At 40.5% G+C, this 18,383-nt stretch overlaps 1 protein-coding gene across 2 annotated transcripts in view; it reads right to left on the reverse strand.

Moving 5' to 3' along the window:
• Positions 1–1,101: 1,101 nt before the first annotated feature.
• LOC120025832 (electrogenic sodium bicarbonate cotransporter 1-like) overlaps positions 1,102–18,383 on the reverse strand; it is a 92,075-nt gene continuing 74,793 nt past the window's right edge. For both annotated transcript variants that reach the window (XM_038970527.1, XM_038970526.1), the window contains 7 exons: positions 16,871–16,943; positions 14,925–14,993; positions 14,471–14,644; positions 9,261–9,425; positions 8,368–8,470; positions 4,265–4,335; positions 1,102–4,099 (listed from right to left, as the gene is read on the reverse strand). In XM_038970527.1, coding sequence (XP_038826455.1) covers positions 4,295–4,335; positions 8,368–8,470; positions 9,261–9,425; positions 14,471–14,644; positions 14,925–14,993; positions 16,871–16,943 — 625 coding nt within the window. In that variant the 3' untranslated portion in view covers positions 1,102–4,099; positions 4,265–4,294. The remainder of the gene's footprint in view (positions 4,100–4,264; positions 4,336–8,367; positions 8,471–9,260; positions 9,426–14,470; positions 14,645–14,924; positions 14,994–16,870; positions 16,944–18,383) is intronic.

Genomic DNA, 18,383 nt, shown 5'->3' on the forward strand with positions numbered 1-18,383 from the left:
TGAAGGTTGGGTTGTGGCTTTTTTACCTGGCTTTGGCCAGATCTGTTTTTGGTCTGGAGCAGCAAGAGCTGACATGCAGGGCCCTCCAACACTGGGAGGGATATCGAACCTAACTGGACGTTACTTGGCAGTAAGCCTGACCAAAGTAAGGACAAGCCTGTCGAATTTCTGTTTTCTTTTGTTGGAAAATACCTCGCCCTGCCTATCAATTACAGTAGAGCCAATGTTCACGTAGACCTATGTTATCACACCACAAGGTCAAGGCATTTTGACAACATACTGTAAGTAGTAACCTAGGGATGTTCTTTCACCCTACCCACATGTTTTGGCATTACATCTCATAGCGTGCTATTGGCCCTATCACTTTCATAGCATCATCCTTCACCCTTCACTATAGACACCTCAAATCATGCTTGTGGATAACGGAAATTTATGGGAACATACTATGTGGCTCTCAAGATCAAAGTAACGGTTAACCGTGGATGAATGTCTTTTCCCTGGCAACAATGACAGTGTCCAGTACACAGTAAAAGATAACAGATTTGAGTTAATTAGCCATTCATTCCATTCCTGTGATTCCAGTCACTATGCAGACTAGGTGCTGTGATAGGTCATTTTGATAATGCTTGAGAAAAGGCTGGCATGTTGACCTAATAGGCTAGACGCACACAAAACACAGCTTATCCATCCAAAGCATGTGGAGAGACTGCGGACCTTGCGTCTACTCTCTGCCTATTTATCGGACAGGAGATTAAGCTAGGCCTAATGCAAGACAAGTAACTTCTTTAACTTGCTCACTTGGTCTCATCAGTTCAATTATGTTTCTAATCCCAGTTAAACTGTTGACCCCATTGCTGGTCCCTTTAGAGTGCTATGGCTCATTAAACTACCATAACGTTTATGGTAGCGGCGTATCAACCAATTACAGCATCTGACCACCAGCAGTAGGCTTTATAAGTATTTTTGCAAAGAGCCCAGAGAAATATAAGAATTCATGTTTTCCAATAACCTTTTTGAGGATAAGACATTTTGTGAATCCAGGCCTGACTGTTACATTAGATCAAATATAAACATTTAATACAGACTGAAACCAACACAGAATCATTTTGTACGTGACTTTATTGCTGTCAATATGCATGTCATTTGAAAAATATGCCAAATAACTCACTTTAAGTAACATACTCATTCAAAAATAGTCTATACAGATTATTAATGAAATACCATAAATCTTACAGGTATTCATTTATCTTAAAGTATAGGTTTATTGCTTGAATATTTTGTTCTACGTTTTACAATCAACTGACACTTGTATCTCAGTGCTTGTGCTTGTTAAATATGAACCATGTTTGTAGATAGATTCTCAAATGTGTCAACTTTATTAAAAATAAAAGTTTATAAAATTATCCCCCTATGAATCAACAAATTTTACAGCAAAACATGGACTAATCCTAAACTTAGAAACCTAGAAAATGAATATGCTGTCAAGATATATAGACAACTAACATTTGCCCCAAGACAGATCAAGATGGGAGCTGGCATATTTGGGATAGAAAACATGACATCAATAGGGACCATGATTAAGAGTGTACCATCATTTTGACATTCATCACAGTTCTATCATACTTCAGATACACTTACAATACAATATTTTTTGTTTGACATTATACCACGCAAGATTACAAATATAATTGTATTATATTACCGCTGCAGTATATTAGCTTTCATACACTCCTGTAAGAGTAGCATGAAGATAACAGCATAGATAAGAATCACAGTGAAAGTTTTGATTCATCTCATTTAACTGGCTGAGATGAATGCTTGAAGATGTTACAATTTAAATAATTTACAAACCCAGTAATCAATAAGACCACATAACCAAAAGCTATATCTTCAAGCCACTTACAAATTGCAATTAGTCAAAATCCAGTCTAGGAATTTTTGCACAAGTAAATAATTTAAGCCTACATTTCTACAAGGGCTGCAATGCATCTGTGAGAGCTGGCAACCGAGAAAGATGGCTGGTGGAGGAGATTAAATGTTGAATGGTTGTGAATGAATATTTGGTCTTGGAACTTTGAAAAGCTGTACACTATATGCAACATTAGTTCTTGCAGAAATGCAAGACAAGTAACCTCAATATTGCATTGTCTCACAGTGATTCTTCAATGATATCATAGATCATAATCATAATATTATTTCATATCCTTAAAAAACACTTACTAAATGATCACTTCATTAAAAAAAGGTAATAATAAATATGTTGCCCCACAGACAACTGGAAAAATTGTCATATTGTAAATACACGTAATTATTATTTCACTTAATCTATCAGCGATATAATATACGTCACTGTTATTGCATTTATTTAAATGTGATACAAATAAAAATCTTGAATGAATTAGTTACAGAGCAAAAGGAACTCAGAAAGTGATAAGCTAGAGATCCTGTGCTGTGCCCTTTCATGCAAATAATTCAGTATTAATGATGACAGATCATTGCATAATAATAACGTGTTCATCATACTGTACTTATAATGCCTGGCACCTACAGTACATTAATTAAGTCAAAGAGGTAGAGCTACAAATAAGTATATTTATATATTTCAATCCCTACTACAGATAATCGTAGTTGGTGTCCTTCTGTCTCTTATAAAGCCGATAGGAACAACAGACCAGGGTTAATTCCACAAATTCAATTATAATTCCAGGTCAGTCGTTGAATTCAGAGATAATTAATTTCCTCTGAATTCCAATGTTAGGTAAATTAATTCCCAATTGAAATGATCCCCAACAATTCCCTCAGGCTTTAAGGCTGATGTCAGTGTTCAGATAGCCAAGTTATACTAGAAATCTAGAAATACAAGTTTAAATGATTTAAAACAAATCCTGCAGTCAATTTGACACTTTTTGCATTACTTATATTACCTGGGAAATGTACAAATATTGAATTCCAATTCAATTTAAAAAAATATTTTCTTTTCAATTCCAATTTAAACAGTATAATTCCAATTCAATTCCAAAACTTTAAAATTCTTGAAATTAGAATGTAATTCAACAGAAATTCTCCACTTCATGAGTGATTTCAAGAATTGAATTAGAAATTCTAATGACATTGCAATTGACCTCAACCCTACAACAAACATAACTAATAGAACAGATCAATCAGAAAAGTTTATCAGTTTCATACACACTGGGAAGGAAAATAGCCAAACCAACATTTTGGTTCAAGAGCAAAAAATATTTTGCATAAATAAAAATAACAATACAGGTGTGAAGGAGTGGGGGAAAGGACAGACAGAAACACCTGAATATCCAAAAAGGACACTATGGGCCTTTGATGGACAGTTGAACATGAAATCATAATGGGATTTTAAAGTTTGATCTGTTCTGGCAGGCAAAGAATAGAACAGTCAAGTCCAACTTCACAGCTCCATAAGAGTTGCATAATAAAGTATGTTGTACTTAATTACCTAACAGGCATGAATTATGAATACATGAAGCATTGTATTAGTTTAAATGCTTTACAAATCATTAATACCATACCCATGAATAAGCAATGAATGGCTTCCAAAGAACTTCAACGTTTTCCTTGGTGTAGAGCATGACCTCTACAGCAAATTAAGGATTTTCAAGCGCAACCCCTCCCCCTCTCATACAAACACTTACATCTCCCCGTTTCACAAGGCTCCCTCCTATACTTCTCTTCTCAAAACAAAGAATTCTGTCAGTTATCTTAAATAAAAAAATATGTACTTCAGCAGGACATTTAAAAGAGAATTATAAAACAGTGCTACAGTATAAAAAAGAGGCTGCTGTAGGGGTCTTTGTTTACGTCCAAAATGGCATCTCATTCCTTACATAGGGCTCTGGTCAAAATTAGTGCACTAAGGGGACAAAAGTAGTGCACTATATAGGGAATAGGGTGCAATTTCAGATGCACTTTGTGCTGTGTTGATTAGTACTATGGTGTGCAGGTGCTGGTTTTGTTGGGTTGTTTGTCATTTCAGATCCCGGAGACTAGTTTTTCCAGAAGAAACCGTTGTCCTCTGGCTCCAGGTCGAATCTAATCTGAGGCACAGCTTTTTTTCAATAGATTCAGACTGAAAGAGAGGAGAGGGAGAAAGAGAGAGAGAGAGGAGACAGAGAGATGGTAGAGAGATTGAACAACCTTGACACGCTATACTCTATGACTGATTGTCACACTATATAATCTGTGGGTGTCTGGGGGTATAGAATAAGGCACGCAGGCTCGCTCACACAGATACCTTGCTACAGTAGTGGGCTCAAAGTAGTCCTCAACATGGTGAGTGTTGGTCACGGAAAGACGACGGGGGTCCTAAGAGAGAAGGCAAAACACACACAACATTAACATGTTTCAGACACTTAAATATTCACTCTCAAAATATCATCGTAATTCAGACCAGGTCCAGCAAAAGAGGAAAATTGGAGCAAGCGTTGCAAAGCCATGATGTTTCACAGTAGAAGCAGCTGTTAATTAAGCATTTGTAAGCAGCTGAAAATAGAACAATAAGAAAGGATTCGAAAAGTAAGCTCATCTGCGTTAGTGTGCAGAATACAGCTGGATGTCTGCACTCAGAGAAAAGCGAGAGATCTGATCAAGACTCAAAGATGAGGTTAGTGCTTCACAAAGGGGAAGAGGGAGAAGGAGAGACAGAGAGAGATATATACAGTGCCCATGGAAAGTATTCAGACCTCTTGACTTTTTCCACATTTTGTTACATTAGAATTCTTCTAAAATTGTTTTAAAAAAAGATATCCTCAATCTACACACAATACCCCATAATGACAAAGCGTAAACAGGTTTAAGACATTTTTGCAAATTTAATACAAATTTAAAAAACATAAATACCTTATTTACATACAGTTGAAGTCGGAAGTTTACAGTTGAAGTTGGAAGTCATTAAAACTCATTTTTCAACTACTCCACAAATTTCTTGTTAACAAACTATAGTTTTGGCAAGTCGGTTAAGACATCTACTTTGTGCATGACACAAGTAATTTTTACAGACAGATTATTTCACTTATAATTCACTGTATCACAATTCCAGTGGGTCAGAAGTTTAGATACACTAAGTTGATTGTGCCTTTAAAAAGCTTGGAAAATTCCAGAAAATTATGTCATGGCTTTAGAAGCTTCTGATAGGCTAATTGACATCATTTGAGTCAATTGGAGGTGTACCTGTGGATGTATTTCAAGGCCTACCTTCAAACTCAGTGCCTCTTTGCTTGAAATCATGGGAAAATCAAAAGAAATCAGCCAAGAAAAATTGTAGACCTCCACAAGTCTGGTTCATCCTTGGTAGCAATTTCCAAACGCCTGAAGGCACCACGTTCATCTGAACAAACAATAGTACGCAAGTATAAACACCATGGGACCACGCAGCCGTCATACCGCTCAGGAAGGAGACGCATTCTGTCTCCTAGAGATGAACGTACTTTGGTGCGAAAAGTGCAAATCCATCCCAGAAGAACAGCAAAGGACCTTGTGAAGATGCTGGAGGAAACAGGTACAGGCCATAAATAAAACAGACTACGGTTTGCAACTGCACATGGGGATAAAGCACAGGGGTGGCAGCATCATGTTGTGGGGGTGCTTTGCTGCAAGAGGGACTGGTGCCCTTCACAAAATAGATGGCATCATGAGGAGGAAAATTATGTGGATATATTGAAGCAACATCTCAAGACATCAGTCAGGAAGTTAAAGCTTGGCCGCAAATGGGTCTTCCAAATGGACAATGACCCCAAGCATACATCCAAGATATTGGAGTGGCCATCACAAGCCCTGACCTCAATCCCATAGAACATTTGTGGGCAGAACTGAAAAAGCGTGTGCGAGCAAGGAGGCCTACAAACCTGACTCAGTTACACCAGCTCTGTCAGGAGGAATGGGCCAAAATTCACCCAACTTATTGTGGGAAGCTTGTGGAAGGCTACCCGATACGTTTGACCCAAGTTAAACAATTTAAAGGCAATGCTACCAAATACTAATTGAGTGTATGTGAACTTCTGACCCACTGGGAATGTGATGAAAGAAATAAAAGCTGAAGTAAATAATTCTCTCTACTATTATTCTGACATTTCACATTCTAAAAATAAAGTGGTGATCCTAACTGACCTAAGACAGGGAATTTTTACTAGGATTAAATGTCAGGAATTGTAAAAAAAAAAAAAAAAACGAGTTCAAATGTATTTGGCTAAGGTGTATGTAAACTTCCGACTTCAACTGTAGTATTCAGACCCTTTGCTATGAGACTCGAAATTGAGCTCAGGTGCATCCTGTTTCCATTGATCATCCTTGAGATGTTTCTACAACTTGAATGGAGTCCACCCGTGGTCAATTCAATTGATCGGACATGCAAAACCCAAGCCATGAGGTCAAAGGAATTGTCCGTAGAGCTCAGAGACAGGATTGTGTTGAGGCACAGATCTGGGGAAGGGTACCAAAACATTTCTGCAGCATTGAAGGTCCCCAAGAACACAGTGGCCTCCATTCTTAAATTGAAGAAGTTTGGAACCACCAAGACTCTTCCTAGAGCTGGCAGCCCAACCAAACTGAGCGATCGGGGGATAAGGGTTTTGGTCAGGGAGGTGACCAAGAACCCGATGGTCACTCTGACAGCGCTCTAGAATTCCTCTGTGCATATGGGAGAACCTTCCAGAAGGACAACCATCTCTGTAGCACTCCACCAATCAGGCCTTTATGGTAGTGGCCAGACGGAAGCCACTCCTCAGTAAAAAGGCACATGACAGCCTGCTTGGAGTTCGCCAAAAGGCACCTAAATTGACTCTCAGACTATGAGAAATTAGATTCTCTGGTCTAATGAAACCAAGATTGAACTCTTTGGCCTGAATGCCAAGTGTCACGTCTGGAGGAAACCTGGCACCTTCCCTACGGTGAAGCATGGGGGTGGCAGCATCATGCTGTGGGGATTTTTTTCAGGGACTGGGAAACTAGTCAGGATTGAGGCAAAGATGAACGGAGCAAAGTACCGAGAGATCCTTGATGAAAACCTGCTCCAGTGCGCTCAGGACCTCAGACTGGGGGGCGAGGGTTCACCTTCCAACAGGACAACAACCCTAAGCATACAGCCAAGATAATGTAGGAGTGGCTTTGAGACAAGTCTCTGAATGCCCTTGAGTGGCCCAGCCAAAGGCCGGACTTGAACTCAATCAAACATCTCTGGAGAGACCTGAAAATAGCTATGCAGCAATGCTCCCCATCAAACCGGACAGAGCTTGAAAGGATCTGCACAGAAGAATGGGAGAAACTCCCCAAATACAGGTGTGCCAAGCTTGTAGTCCTACGCAAGAAGATTTGAGGCTGTAATTGCTGCCAAAGGTGCTTCAACAAAATACTGAGTAAAAGGTCTGAATACTTATGTATATTTGTTATATTTCCGTTTTTTCTTTTTTTTGTCATTATGGGGTATTGTGTGTAGATTGATGAGAAAAAAACATTTTTTTATCAATTTTAGAATAAGGCTGTAACGTAACAAAATGTGGAAAAAGTGAAAGGGTCTGAATACTTTCTGAAGGCACCGTACATAAACAGACAGAGAAAAAAAAGAGAGAAAGAGCGAGAGAGACAAATAGAGACAGAGGGGGAAGGAGGCAAAAAGGTAAGAGAAACATTTCCAAGAAGGTCTTAGCAGCACTCATTAAGACTGCTTTTACACATAATACATAAATATGTGTAGTAAGATCTCTTTCTCTTCACCACAGATGTGCAACTTTCCTGCTTACACTATCCTTACTTTACCCATGTGTGCAGTTATTAGCATACCGTAAATACACAGTACATAGAGAAACAAAACAAGGATAGCTATTCAAACTATACAGGAGTTTGTGATCTAAACCATATTGCACATACTGTTGCACACTTGATTAATAAAAAGACTTTTAAAAGTCTTGGCTGACAACAAACGCTGTCTACTCTACTGGTATAATGGTAATTAGCGTCAGAGAGCCATTGGGAGAATCTCAATTGCGTATTCCTCGCGTCCTCTCCTCACCTCCTTCTCAAAACCCATTGGAGGAGAAGGTCAGAGGGGACGGACCTCTGGCTTTCTCATCTAATGGGTTTTGAGAAGGAGGCGAGGAGCATGCAATTGAGATTCTCCCATTGTCTTTACACTATACCCCTCAGAGGGGGGTATGTGGTGCAGAAGTGTCCAACACTACCTAAAGAGGTGACTTGGAAAAGAGATTTGAATCTCGATCCGTCTCTTTACACTACAAAATATGTGTTGTGGAACTGGTATGTGTCGTCAAAGAAGTGTAGTGTAAAAAGGCTCTAAGCTCCGTGCAGTTGTGGGTACGACACCCCATGCAGTCTTGTTGTACTCACTGTCCGAGGCCTTATCCTTATTCCCCAACATGGGCTCCGTCTCCATTATATCCATGGAGATTTTAATACTGGGGATTTTGTCATTGTAGGGGTACTCAGGGGGCTGGAGGGAGAGAATAACAATGGCTATACTTTCTGCTACTTATTTCAACTCATTTAACACATTGGCAACTAACTACCTGGGTCATATTCATTAGGGCACACTATAGCAAATCATTTTGCAATGGAAAACCAAAACGGGGGTTTCTCATAAGTTCAGGTACTGTAGTCCCTCCCTGTTTCATTGCGTTTTCTTCTGTTTGGTACCTAATGAATACGACCCATGTATCTACTGTAATGGCGTCCAGTGGTGCGCCGTTTAAAGAAACAAACAAGTAATTCATAATGTCATCCATGCTGTGTAATTATCATTTTACAATGTAGTTTCTACACAAATACCTGGTGATATCTGTACCGTAAAGACAGTGCTCAGACAGACAGACAGTGTTCATTTCAGTACCGTAACATAAAGTGTTAGCCAGTTCTCATTTGGAGAACAGTGTTCACAGAAAGGATAGTTTCGGATAGGAGGAGTGGTGTGACTGTTAGGAGGGAGGACAGGTCATGAGTTAAGCGTGCTAGTGTTCTACAAAAAGTAACATGCTGCTGTTACTACTACTGTTACTACTACTACTACTACTGTTACTACCACTGTTACTACTGCTACTACTACTGGTGTTACTACTACTGTTACTACTACTACTACTGGTGTTACTACTACTGTTACTGTTACTACTACTACTGTTACTACTACTGTTACTACTACTGTTACTACTACAAGGTAGATCCCTTGGGGGAAACACATGAAATTAAACAGAGTAATCCACTTTCAATAAAGCCTCAAAATGACTTACAAAATCGATTTCGCTGTCGATGCTTCCTTTCTTCTGTTTCTTCTTCCTCTTCTCATCCTCCTTCTTCTTCTTGTCTTTCTCTGGGATGACGTCGTCCAGGTAGCTGAGATCTTGCTGGGAGAAGATGTAGTCCATGGCCTTTCTGACTGCCACCAGGGCCAAGATCTGGAGAGACGGACACAGACGCGTCAGTGGGGATAGATAATGGCTACTATATACTGTGTTGGTGGGTACGTGGCTGGATGCATTGTATAGTATTGTGTGTTTGTGTCTGTTAGTAACGGTTTCCACACTGTTTAAGTGAATGTGTCACTACTGTATTGTACGTGTATGAATGGTTTATTATTGGCTCCTTGGTACATTTCATCGTGTAGGTGTACTTGTTTGTGTATGTCGGACTCTCACACACGTACCTGTGAGTGTGTGTCTGTGCATGCCTAGGGGTACCAAAACTCTAAACCACTTTTATTCTCCCCACAGAAACACATATAAGGCCCTCCCTCACCCTCCCTTCGGCAAATCTGACCATGACTCTCTTCTCCTGCTTCCTGTTTACAAACAAAAGCTCAAACAGGAAGTGATCCGATGAAGCAGACGCGAGGCTACAAGACTGGGAGTACAGACTGGGATATGTTCCAGGATTCATCCGATAGCACTGAGGAGTTAACCACATCACTCACGGGCTTCATCAATAAGTGCATAGATGATGTCATCCCCACAGTGACTATACAAACATATCCAAACCAAAAAACATGGAATACAGGCAATATCCTAGCTGGGCTAAAGGCTAGAGCTATTGCTTACAAGAAAGGGGACACGGACATGGACGCATACATAGAAAGCCTGCTACGACCTCTGATCAGACATCAAACATGCAAAAGAACAATATAGAAGGAAGGTGGAATCCTATTACAACGGCTTCAATGCTAAATGTACTGTATGTGGCAGCGCTAGCAAACGATAACGGATTACAAAGGGAAACCCAGCCGTGAGATGCCCAGTGATGCTCCAAAACGAGCTAAATGCATTTTATAATCGCTTCAAGGAAAACAATATTGAGTCCTGTTGTTCCGGATGACTGTGTGATCTCGCTCTCCATGGCCGATGTAAAGCTTTTAAACAAGTTGACATTTTCAATCTCCACGTGTCCCAGTATGCAATCCCAACATGTTTTAAGCTGACCACCATTGTCCCTGTTCCCAAGGACTCCAAGGTAACCAGGACCATCGAACTGTAGCACTCACATCTGTGATTATGAAGTGCTTTGAAAGGCTGGTCATGACAAAAATCAACACTATCATCCCAGACACCCTGGACTCACTCCAATTCGCATATTGCCCCAAGATCACACAGATCCACAGATAACGCAATCTCAACTGCACTTCACAGTGCCCTCTCGCACCTGGACAAGAGGGGAAATAGCCATGTGAGAATGCTGTACATAGACTACAGCTCAGTGTTCAACACCATAGTTCCCTCCAAGCTCATTACCAAGCTGGGGACCTTGGGACTGAACACCTCCCTCTGTAACTGGTTCCTGGACTTCCTGATGGGACTCTCTCAGGTGGTGAGTGTAGGCAACAACACCTCTGCTACGTGGACCCTCAACACGCGGGCCCCTCAAGGGTGTGTACTTAGTCTGTTTACCCACGACTGTGTGGCCACGCAAGACTCCATCATCAAGTTTGCTGAAGACACGACAGTGGCTGGCCTGATCACCAACGGCGATGAGAGCCTACAGGGAGGAGGTCAGAGACTTTGCAGTGTGGTGCAATGACAACAACCTCTCCTTCAACATCAGGAAGACTAAGGACTACCGTGGACTACAGGAGAAAGTGGGGAGAGCATGCCCCCATCCACATTGACAGGGCAGTAGTACAGAGGGTTGAGAGATTCAAGTTCCTTGGACCACCCCACACAGTCGTGAAGAGGGCACGACAGCGCCTCTTCCCCCTCCGGAGAGTGAAAAGATTTGGCATGGGCCCTCGGATCCTCAAAACGTTCTACATCTGCTCCATCGAGAGCATTTTGACTGGCTGTATCACCGCTTGGTATGGCAAATGCACCACCAGACCACAAAGCTCTACTGAGGGTGGTACAGACAGCCCAGTACATCACTGGGGCCGAGCTCCTAGTCTGTCCATTAGACTAAGTTCACCGAAATTCTAAATTACATTATGCTATAGAGACCTCTGAATATTCACTGTTAAGGGTTCATACACCTTTTCCATGACCTCTCTATGACCTTTAACCAAATGTTCATGGCTAGTATTATAGCCTATATGAAAACGTAAGCATTATTGACACTAGAAAGCTGCTGTGTCTGATCCCATGTGACCTACCACCTCCTGCCATTGACCAAGGCACTTAGCTCCCCACATAGAAATGCACTGTTAGTCCCATGTTGTCAACATGTGGTCAACCCTCCATTAGGAGAGCACCTGGGTGTGCAGGCTTGGCTTTTGATCCAGCCCTGAAACACCCAAGTCTGCTTCTCAAGGTCCTGTCGAGCAGCTGATGTTTAGGCTGCAATGGGGTTAGACCAGGGCTTGAACAAAAGCCTGCACACCCAGTAACTATCCTGGAGGATGGTTGCCACACTAGATATAAAATATTGTAACAATACATCCAAATACTTTTGTCTTTTTAAAATGATTCCCTCATTCAATGAATCAGGGATCAAATGGACAAACTAGGTTACTTCAGACAAAGGTATCTAACTAGACATGTTATATATATATATATATATATATATATGTGTATATATATATATATATATATATATATGTGTATATATATATATATATATATATATATATATATATATATATATATATATATATATATATATATATATGGCTCAAATATGAATGTTTCAGGGGAGATCTATGCACAGTAAGTTAGTTGTCAATTAGACTATTCTTAGAATTGTTTTTACATTGTCACAATTACATGGCTACTGTTTAATAGAGGGGAATCCCAGCTTTACAATGGCACAGATGTATTTAGGCTCTACAGTGCCGGTGGAAAGGCGACAACTAAATTAATGCTTAGTTAGCTATAGCTAACTAGCGAGATAACTGCTACTAGTTATGTTTTGAATTGGTGATCTAGTTTGTCTGTCATTATTGTATACCTGCTCTTTCTCCGCGGGCAACGGCCCACTCACACTGGTACACACGCAGCACCACAGACAGGAAATGAAGGGTCATTCCGATAATGGCTGATATGTAGTTTTATTATTGATTGATCTTATTTAAAAGTGTCCTTTCATGAATTACAATTATGAAACTAATTTCCATGTCCTTACAAACCCTAATTTGACGACTTGGCACAGTGCATCATGCCATTCAGGCTGGCGAAATCTCAAACAGCCTACTGTTACACACAGATTCACAGACTAGCAGTAAATAAACTGAAACAAAGCGGAATCAGTAAATGAATGCCCGTTCTCCATTACTATTCAATGAAGATCCCGCCTTCATTCCGCTTTGATCAACCTTTTTTGCCTCGTGTGTGAATCTGGGCCAGAGATAGGCTACTTTGTTTTTATAGAGGAGCCGGTATGCAAATCCCCAAAAATGTGCCGGTACTACGTTCAGATCAGCTCCGGCCCAAGTCAAGCACTGGTCATAAGTTAATTAATGGTTACCTGGACTGTCTGCACGGACTCTATGCACATTCACAAAACGATACATTTATATACACACTATATGCACACACACTACACTGACACCCTCACACAAAACCCTCACACATTCACTACATACGCACACACACACAAACATACCGACAACACAAACACACACACTTTTACCTTCATATGCTGCTGCTACTCTGTTCTTTATTTTACTCGTATTATTATCTATTATTATGCCTAGTCACTTAACCATGCCTTTATGTACACTATACCTCAAATACCTCGCACAACGTTCTAGTACTGGTACTTCCTGTATATAGCTATTACCCCTGCACATTTATCTGGTACTGGTACTTCCTGTATATAGCTATTACCCCTGCACATTTATCTGGTACTGGTACTTCCTGTATATAGCTATTACCCCTGCACATTTATCTGGTACTGGTACTTCCTGTATATAGCTATTACCCCTGCACATTTATCTGGTACTGGTACTTCCTGTATATAGCTATTACCCCTGCACATTTATCTGGTACTTGTACTTCCTGCATATAGCTATTACCCCTGCACATTTATCTGGTACTGGTACTTCCTGTATATAGCTATTACCCCTGCACATTTATCTGGTACTGGTACTTCCTGTATATAGCTATTACCCCTGCACATTTATCTGGTACTGGTACTTCCTGTATATAGCTATTACCCCTGCACATTTATCTGGTACTGGTACTTCCTGTATATAGCTATTACCCCTGCACATTTATCTGGTACTGGTACTTCCTGTATATAGCTATTACCCCTGCACATTTATCTGGTACTGGTACTTCCTGTATATAGCTATTACCCCTGCACATTTACCTGGTACTGGTACTTCCTGTATATAGCTATTACCCCTGCACATTTATCTGGTACTGGTACTTCCTGTATATAGCTATTACCCCTGCACATTTATCTGGTACTGGTACTTCCTGTATATAGCTATTACCCCTGCACATTTATCTGGTACTGGTACTTCCTGTATATAGCTATTACCCCTGCACATTTATCTGGTACTGGTACTTCCTGTATATAGCTATTACCCCTGCACATTTATCTGGTACTGGTACTTCCTGTATATAGCTATTACCCCTGCACATTTATCTGGTACTGGTACTTCCTGTATATAGCTATTACCCCTGCACATTTATCTGGTACTGGTACTTCCTGTATATAGCTATTACCCCTGCACATTTATCTGGTACTGGTACTTCCTGTATATAGCTATTACCCCTGCACATTTATCTGGTACTGGTACTTCCTGCATATAGCTATTACCCCTGCACATTTATCTGGTACTGGTACTTCCTGTATATAGCTATTACCCCTGCACATTTATCTGGTACTGGTACGTCCTGTATATAGCTCCATTTTTGTGGATTTTATTCCTGGTGGTACTGTTTTAACTCTGCATCGTTGGGATGGGCTCATAAGCATATCCCGGTTAAGTCTACTCTACACCCGTTGTATTCGGCGCATGTGATAAATAAACTTTGGTTTGTGTGTGCACGTGTGTTGCATGCTTAAGTCTTACCATGACAGGGAAGATGATTGCAGCGACAGTGGACTTGAGGACCCAGAGAAGGGCAAGGCAGAGGGCCTGTATGAAGGTGAACAGGTGGATACGACGCTGGGGAACGTGGCGCAAGTATATCAGGTCAGGCTGGTGCTTGGCTGGCATCAGGAGCAGCTGCAGCCGGTCCAAGAACTGATGGACAGACACAGTCGTACAGAAGTAAGGCGAGGATACATGGGGTGGGGAGCGATTGGCATCGCAGACAATATTATTGATGGGCTAATAACTAACAGGCATAGAGTTACAGACTCCATTTTGGCTCTATCTGAGTGTTCTTTGACTTGACAGTTGTACAGAGGTAAGACCCAGATACATGGGAGTGGATGTGACTGGTGTACCATGTTGGTTAGCAGTGGACTAATATCACTAACGCCTAGAATTTCAGACTGCATTTTGGGTCAGAGTCACTCACCTGGACACCGTTGAGAGATGCCACGCCCATGTAGAGGAACACGCCATAGAGCACGGGCATAGGGATAAACTGGGAAGACAGAATAGGACTGGGTGAACGAGAGAAAGGTAGTAGAGGCTGTATTTCCACAGAAATAATAACCAAAAAACAGCATTCCTCCCTTTTACTATTTTTTAGGGCTGATATGAAGTTAGGGTTAACCCTGTTTTCAATAACAACAGTGAGAGACAAATAACTTTTGATGACATGTTGCATCGTTAACTCTCCAATGAATCACTGGGATATATATACACACATAGATAGGGTGTGCTACCTTCTAATGTTTTGCAAGTTTATAGTTGGTTAGTCTGCACCTCGTTAACCTTTTTGGTGTATGTCGTTAGCTTCTACTAAATAACGTGTTGTATAACAAAACAACACACACATTTATTCTACGTAGAAGGTGATCAATGCATTTACAGTCAGAACCAGCCTAAAATAGCAGTCTGTCGACATGGCCAAAGCACCTTATCTGGCATTACTAGAATGTGCTGTTACTAGAGTCGACCTGTCATGTGGCTGACCTCTGAACAGATCTGATAGAATGTGCTGTTACTAGAGTCGACCTGTCATGTGGCTGACCTCTGAACAGATCTGATAGAATGTGCTGTTACTAGAGTCGACCTGTCATGTGGCTGACCTCTGAACAGATCTGATAGAATGTGCTGTTACTAGAGTCTACTAGAGTAGAAGCTTAAGATCTCATCTTCATTAGAGATAGAGATATCCCCCAGGTAGTAGCTTGTCGTCTCTAGCTCTCAATTCTGGTCTTGTTGACCCATTACTTTCATGTGTTCTTTATTCTGATGAAATGTTCACATGATGTTTCGCTGTCCGCTAAAGTATATTATATATATATAATGTATAGATCATGCATTCTATTGTACTTTTATTTTACATTTTATTTAAATGTAACCTTTATTTAACCAGGCGTGTCGTCCGGCCAAATCCGCCGCCCTATAGGACTCCCAATCACAGCTGGTTGTGATACAGCCTGGAATTAAACCAGGGTGTCTGTAGTGATGCCTCTAGCACTGACATGCAGTGCCTTAGACCGCTGCGCCACTCGGGAGCCTAAGTTGTACTAGGTACTGATATATATATAGGTTTCCTGATTTTCTTTCTTGATCATGTGACATGTAATTATTATTTAAACAGTAGCCAGGTGTGGGTGCCTACCTATTACACTGATGGTGTGATTTCTGCCAAAACATTTATATTTAGTTTTTCACCTTTTTGGCATCATGATGGCCAAATAAAATAATTTTGATTTTTGTATTTAAGCATCAGTTTTGGATCTTTATTTTCACCAGCGTGCGGGTTTCCATCTAATTATTCCTAGTTTTGGAACTTGGAACTAACACTATTTGATAAAAAGGACCTCTAAAGAGCACATCATTTCTACTACCCTAAAGTGTCCACAAGGGGGAGTACCATTCCCACTCACTTTAAGGACAATGACAGTTTTTATATTTATAATGGTCAGATTAACAAGAGAACCAGAAACCTGACTAACCTACTCACTGAGCTGCAAACTGAGCCTAAGCCCCGATGATGAACATGTTTATTTCACATCACCTCAATTAGGCCACTCACTAATTGGATGACTACAATATTTCACAATTTGAATGAGTGATGGGATTTTCCACTTAAAGGGGAGGACAGTAATCCAGTAAGATTTAAAGGGAATGACCATGTCGATTTGTGGTCCTGTGTAATTTAGTTGGTAGCTAGAGCAACACCAGGATTGTGGGTTAGATTCCCGCTGGGACCACACATATGATAATGTATGCAAGTACTACTGTAAATCACCTTGGATAAAAGTGTCTGCTAAATGGCATATATTATTATAGATTTAAGGGAAATGAATATGCAGATTTAAAGGGAACAAGTGTTTGAAGTGTTACCTTGAGGATGGGAGCCATGAAGACAGACAGTCCAGTCAGAACGAAGACAAAGACACCGGTCACTCTCTGCTCTCTGAGTTAAGAAAGCATAGTTCATCACATCACACTGCACAGACACCACAGTCAGTTTTCTAACTTTTCTGTCCAAACTATTGACCACTGTTCTGATGTGACAATCAAATAACTTCAACATGTTCATGTAGTGCTATGGGAAGGGCTCTAAATGATCATTTTTTAGCACTGGTACCACATGAAATTTAGCAGCACCAGAAAATCCGATTAAATGTTTTTGTTGTTGATTGAGATAAATCTTATATTAGACCTATATGAATTCTAGCTACTTTTAAAGCACATGTTGTGCCCTAGCAATGAATATTTAACACTGTAAAGACATTTGTTTATTATAAAAGCTCAAATGTTTATACTTATACCTGTCACTGAAATTACAAAGTAAATTGTCGTATACTAGGTTTTTACATTGTCTAAAAGCATTGTGTAAAATTGCACACTATCTCTTTAAAAACATCAGGTTTGTGATGACTACATGCAAGAGATCTCATTCATTCAATTGCTATGATCATTGGTCTCCTGAAGAAGCTATCCCTTTTCCTTTCTGTGCCCCTAAATGTTTGGATATAGGTCTACTGGTAGTCACCAGGTTGTTGGCTAGCTAGCCAATGATGTAACATGACTTAAGTGTAAACAAATGGTTAACAACACGCAAGTAGTTTTAGAATGGCCCATGACATGGTTTATGAATTTTGAATATAAAATGCGGTCTCGGCGATCCGCTATAGGAAGAAGGTAAAAATGTTGCGCCATATGGGTCAGATATTTTAACCATTTTAGTATTTTCGGACAACTTAGGACGTTGCACACCCTTGGCTGAACGCTGTGTGCAATATCCTAAGTTGTCAGAAAATATGAAAATGGTGGTAGAAAATGTTGTTTTATTAAGACAGTACATTTTTTCCCCAGTGTTTTATGGCAGCTCACCATTAAAGCTAGTTAAGGAGGAAAATCATGCCTTTGCAGCCTGAATGGAGGATGCTTTATGTATGAGCCGATCCACGGGAGACACTAGTGTATTTCCGGAAATGCACATCAATCCTAGATGATATTGCAGATCTAGCGGCCACTATCGGCTTCGTGTTTTTACTCTAGGGCACTCGGAAACAACGGTATAGTGAAACCTTATTAATAGAACAATTATGCCATTATCTGGGAGATATTTTTTCTAGACGCACAGTGCTCCCAAAATAAAACTACTTTTGCGATCAAATTGGTGGCACTTAGAGCCCTGTCTATGGGATTGTAAAATGTCATGTATCAATTTAAAACAAAACAAAAAACATACCTTTGTGTGGGAATGGCAACAAAGTGAAACTAAGGCCTTTGTAGGCTGCATGTGAAAGAGCCAGTAATCGTTCTGCTCTGATAACTCTCTTCGCTCCACTGACCCTCCCTCCTCGCTTACCTCCCAACTCCCTAACTCACTCCCTCCCTCCCACCC

The sequence above is a fragment of the Salvelinus namaycush genome, chromosome 31 (assembly GCF_016432855.1).
Source record: "Salvelinus namaycush isolate Seneca chromosome 31, SaNama_1.0, whole genome shotgun sequence".
Taxonomy (NCBI): Eukaryota; Metazoa; Chordata; class Actinopteri; order Salmoniformes; family Salmonidae; genus Salvelinus; species Salvelinus namaycush.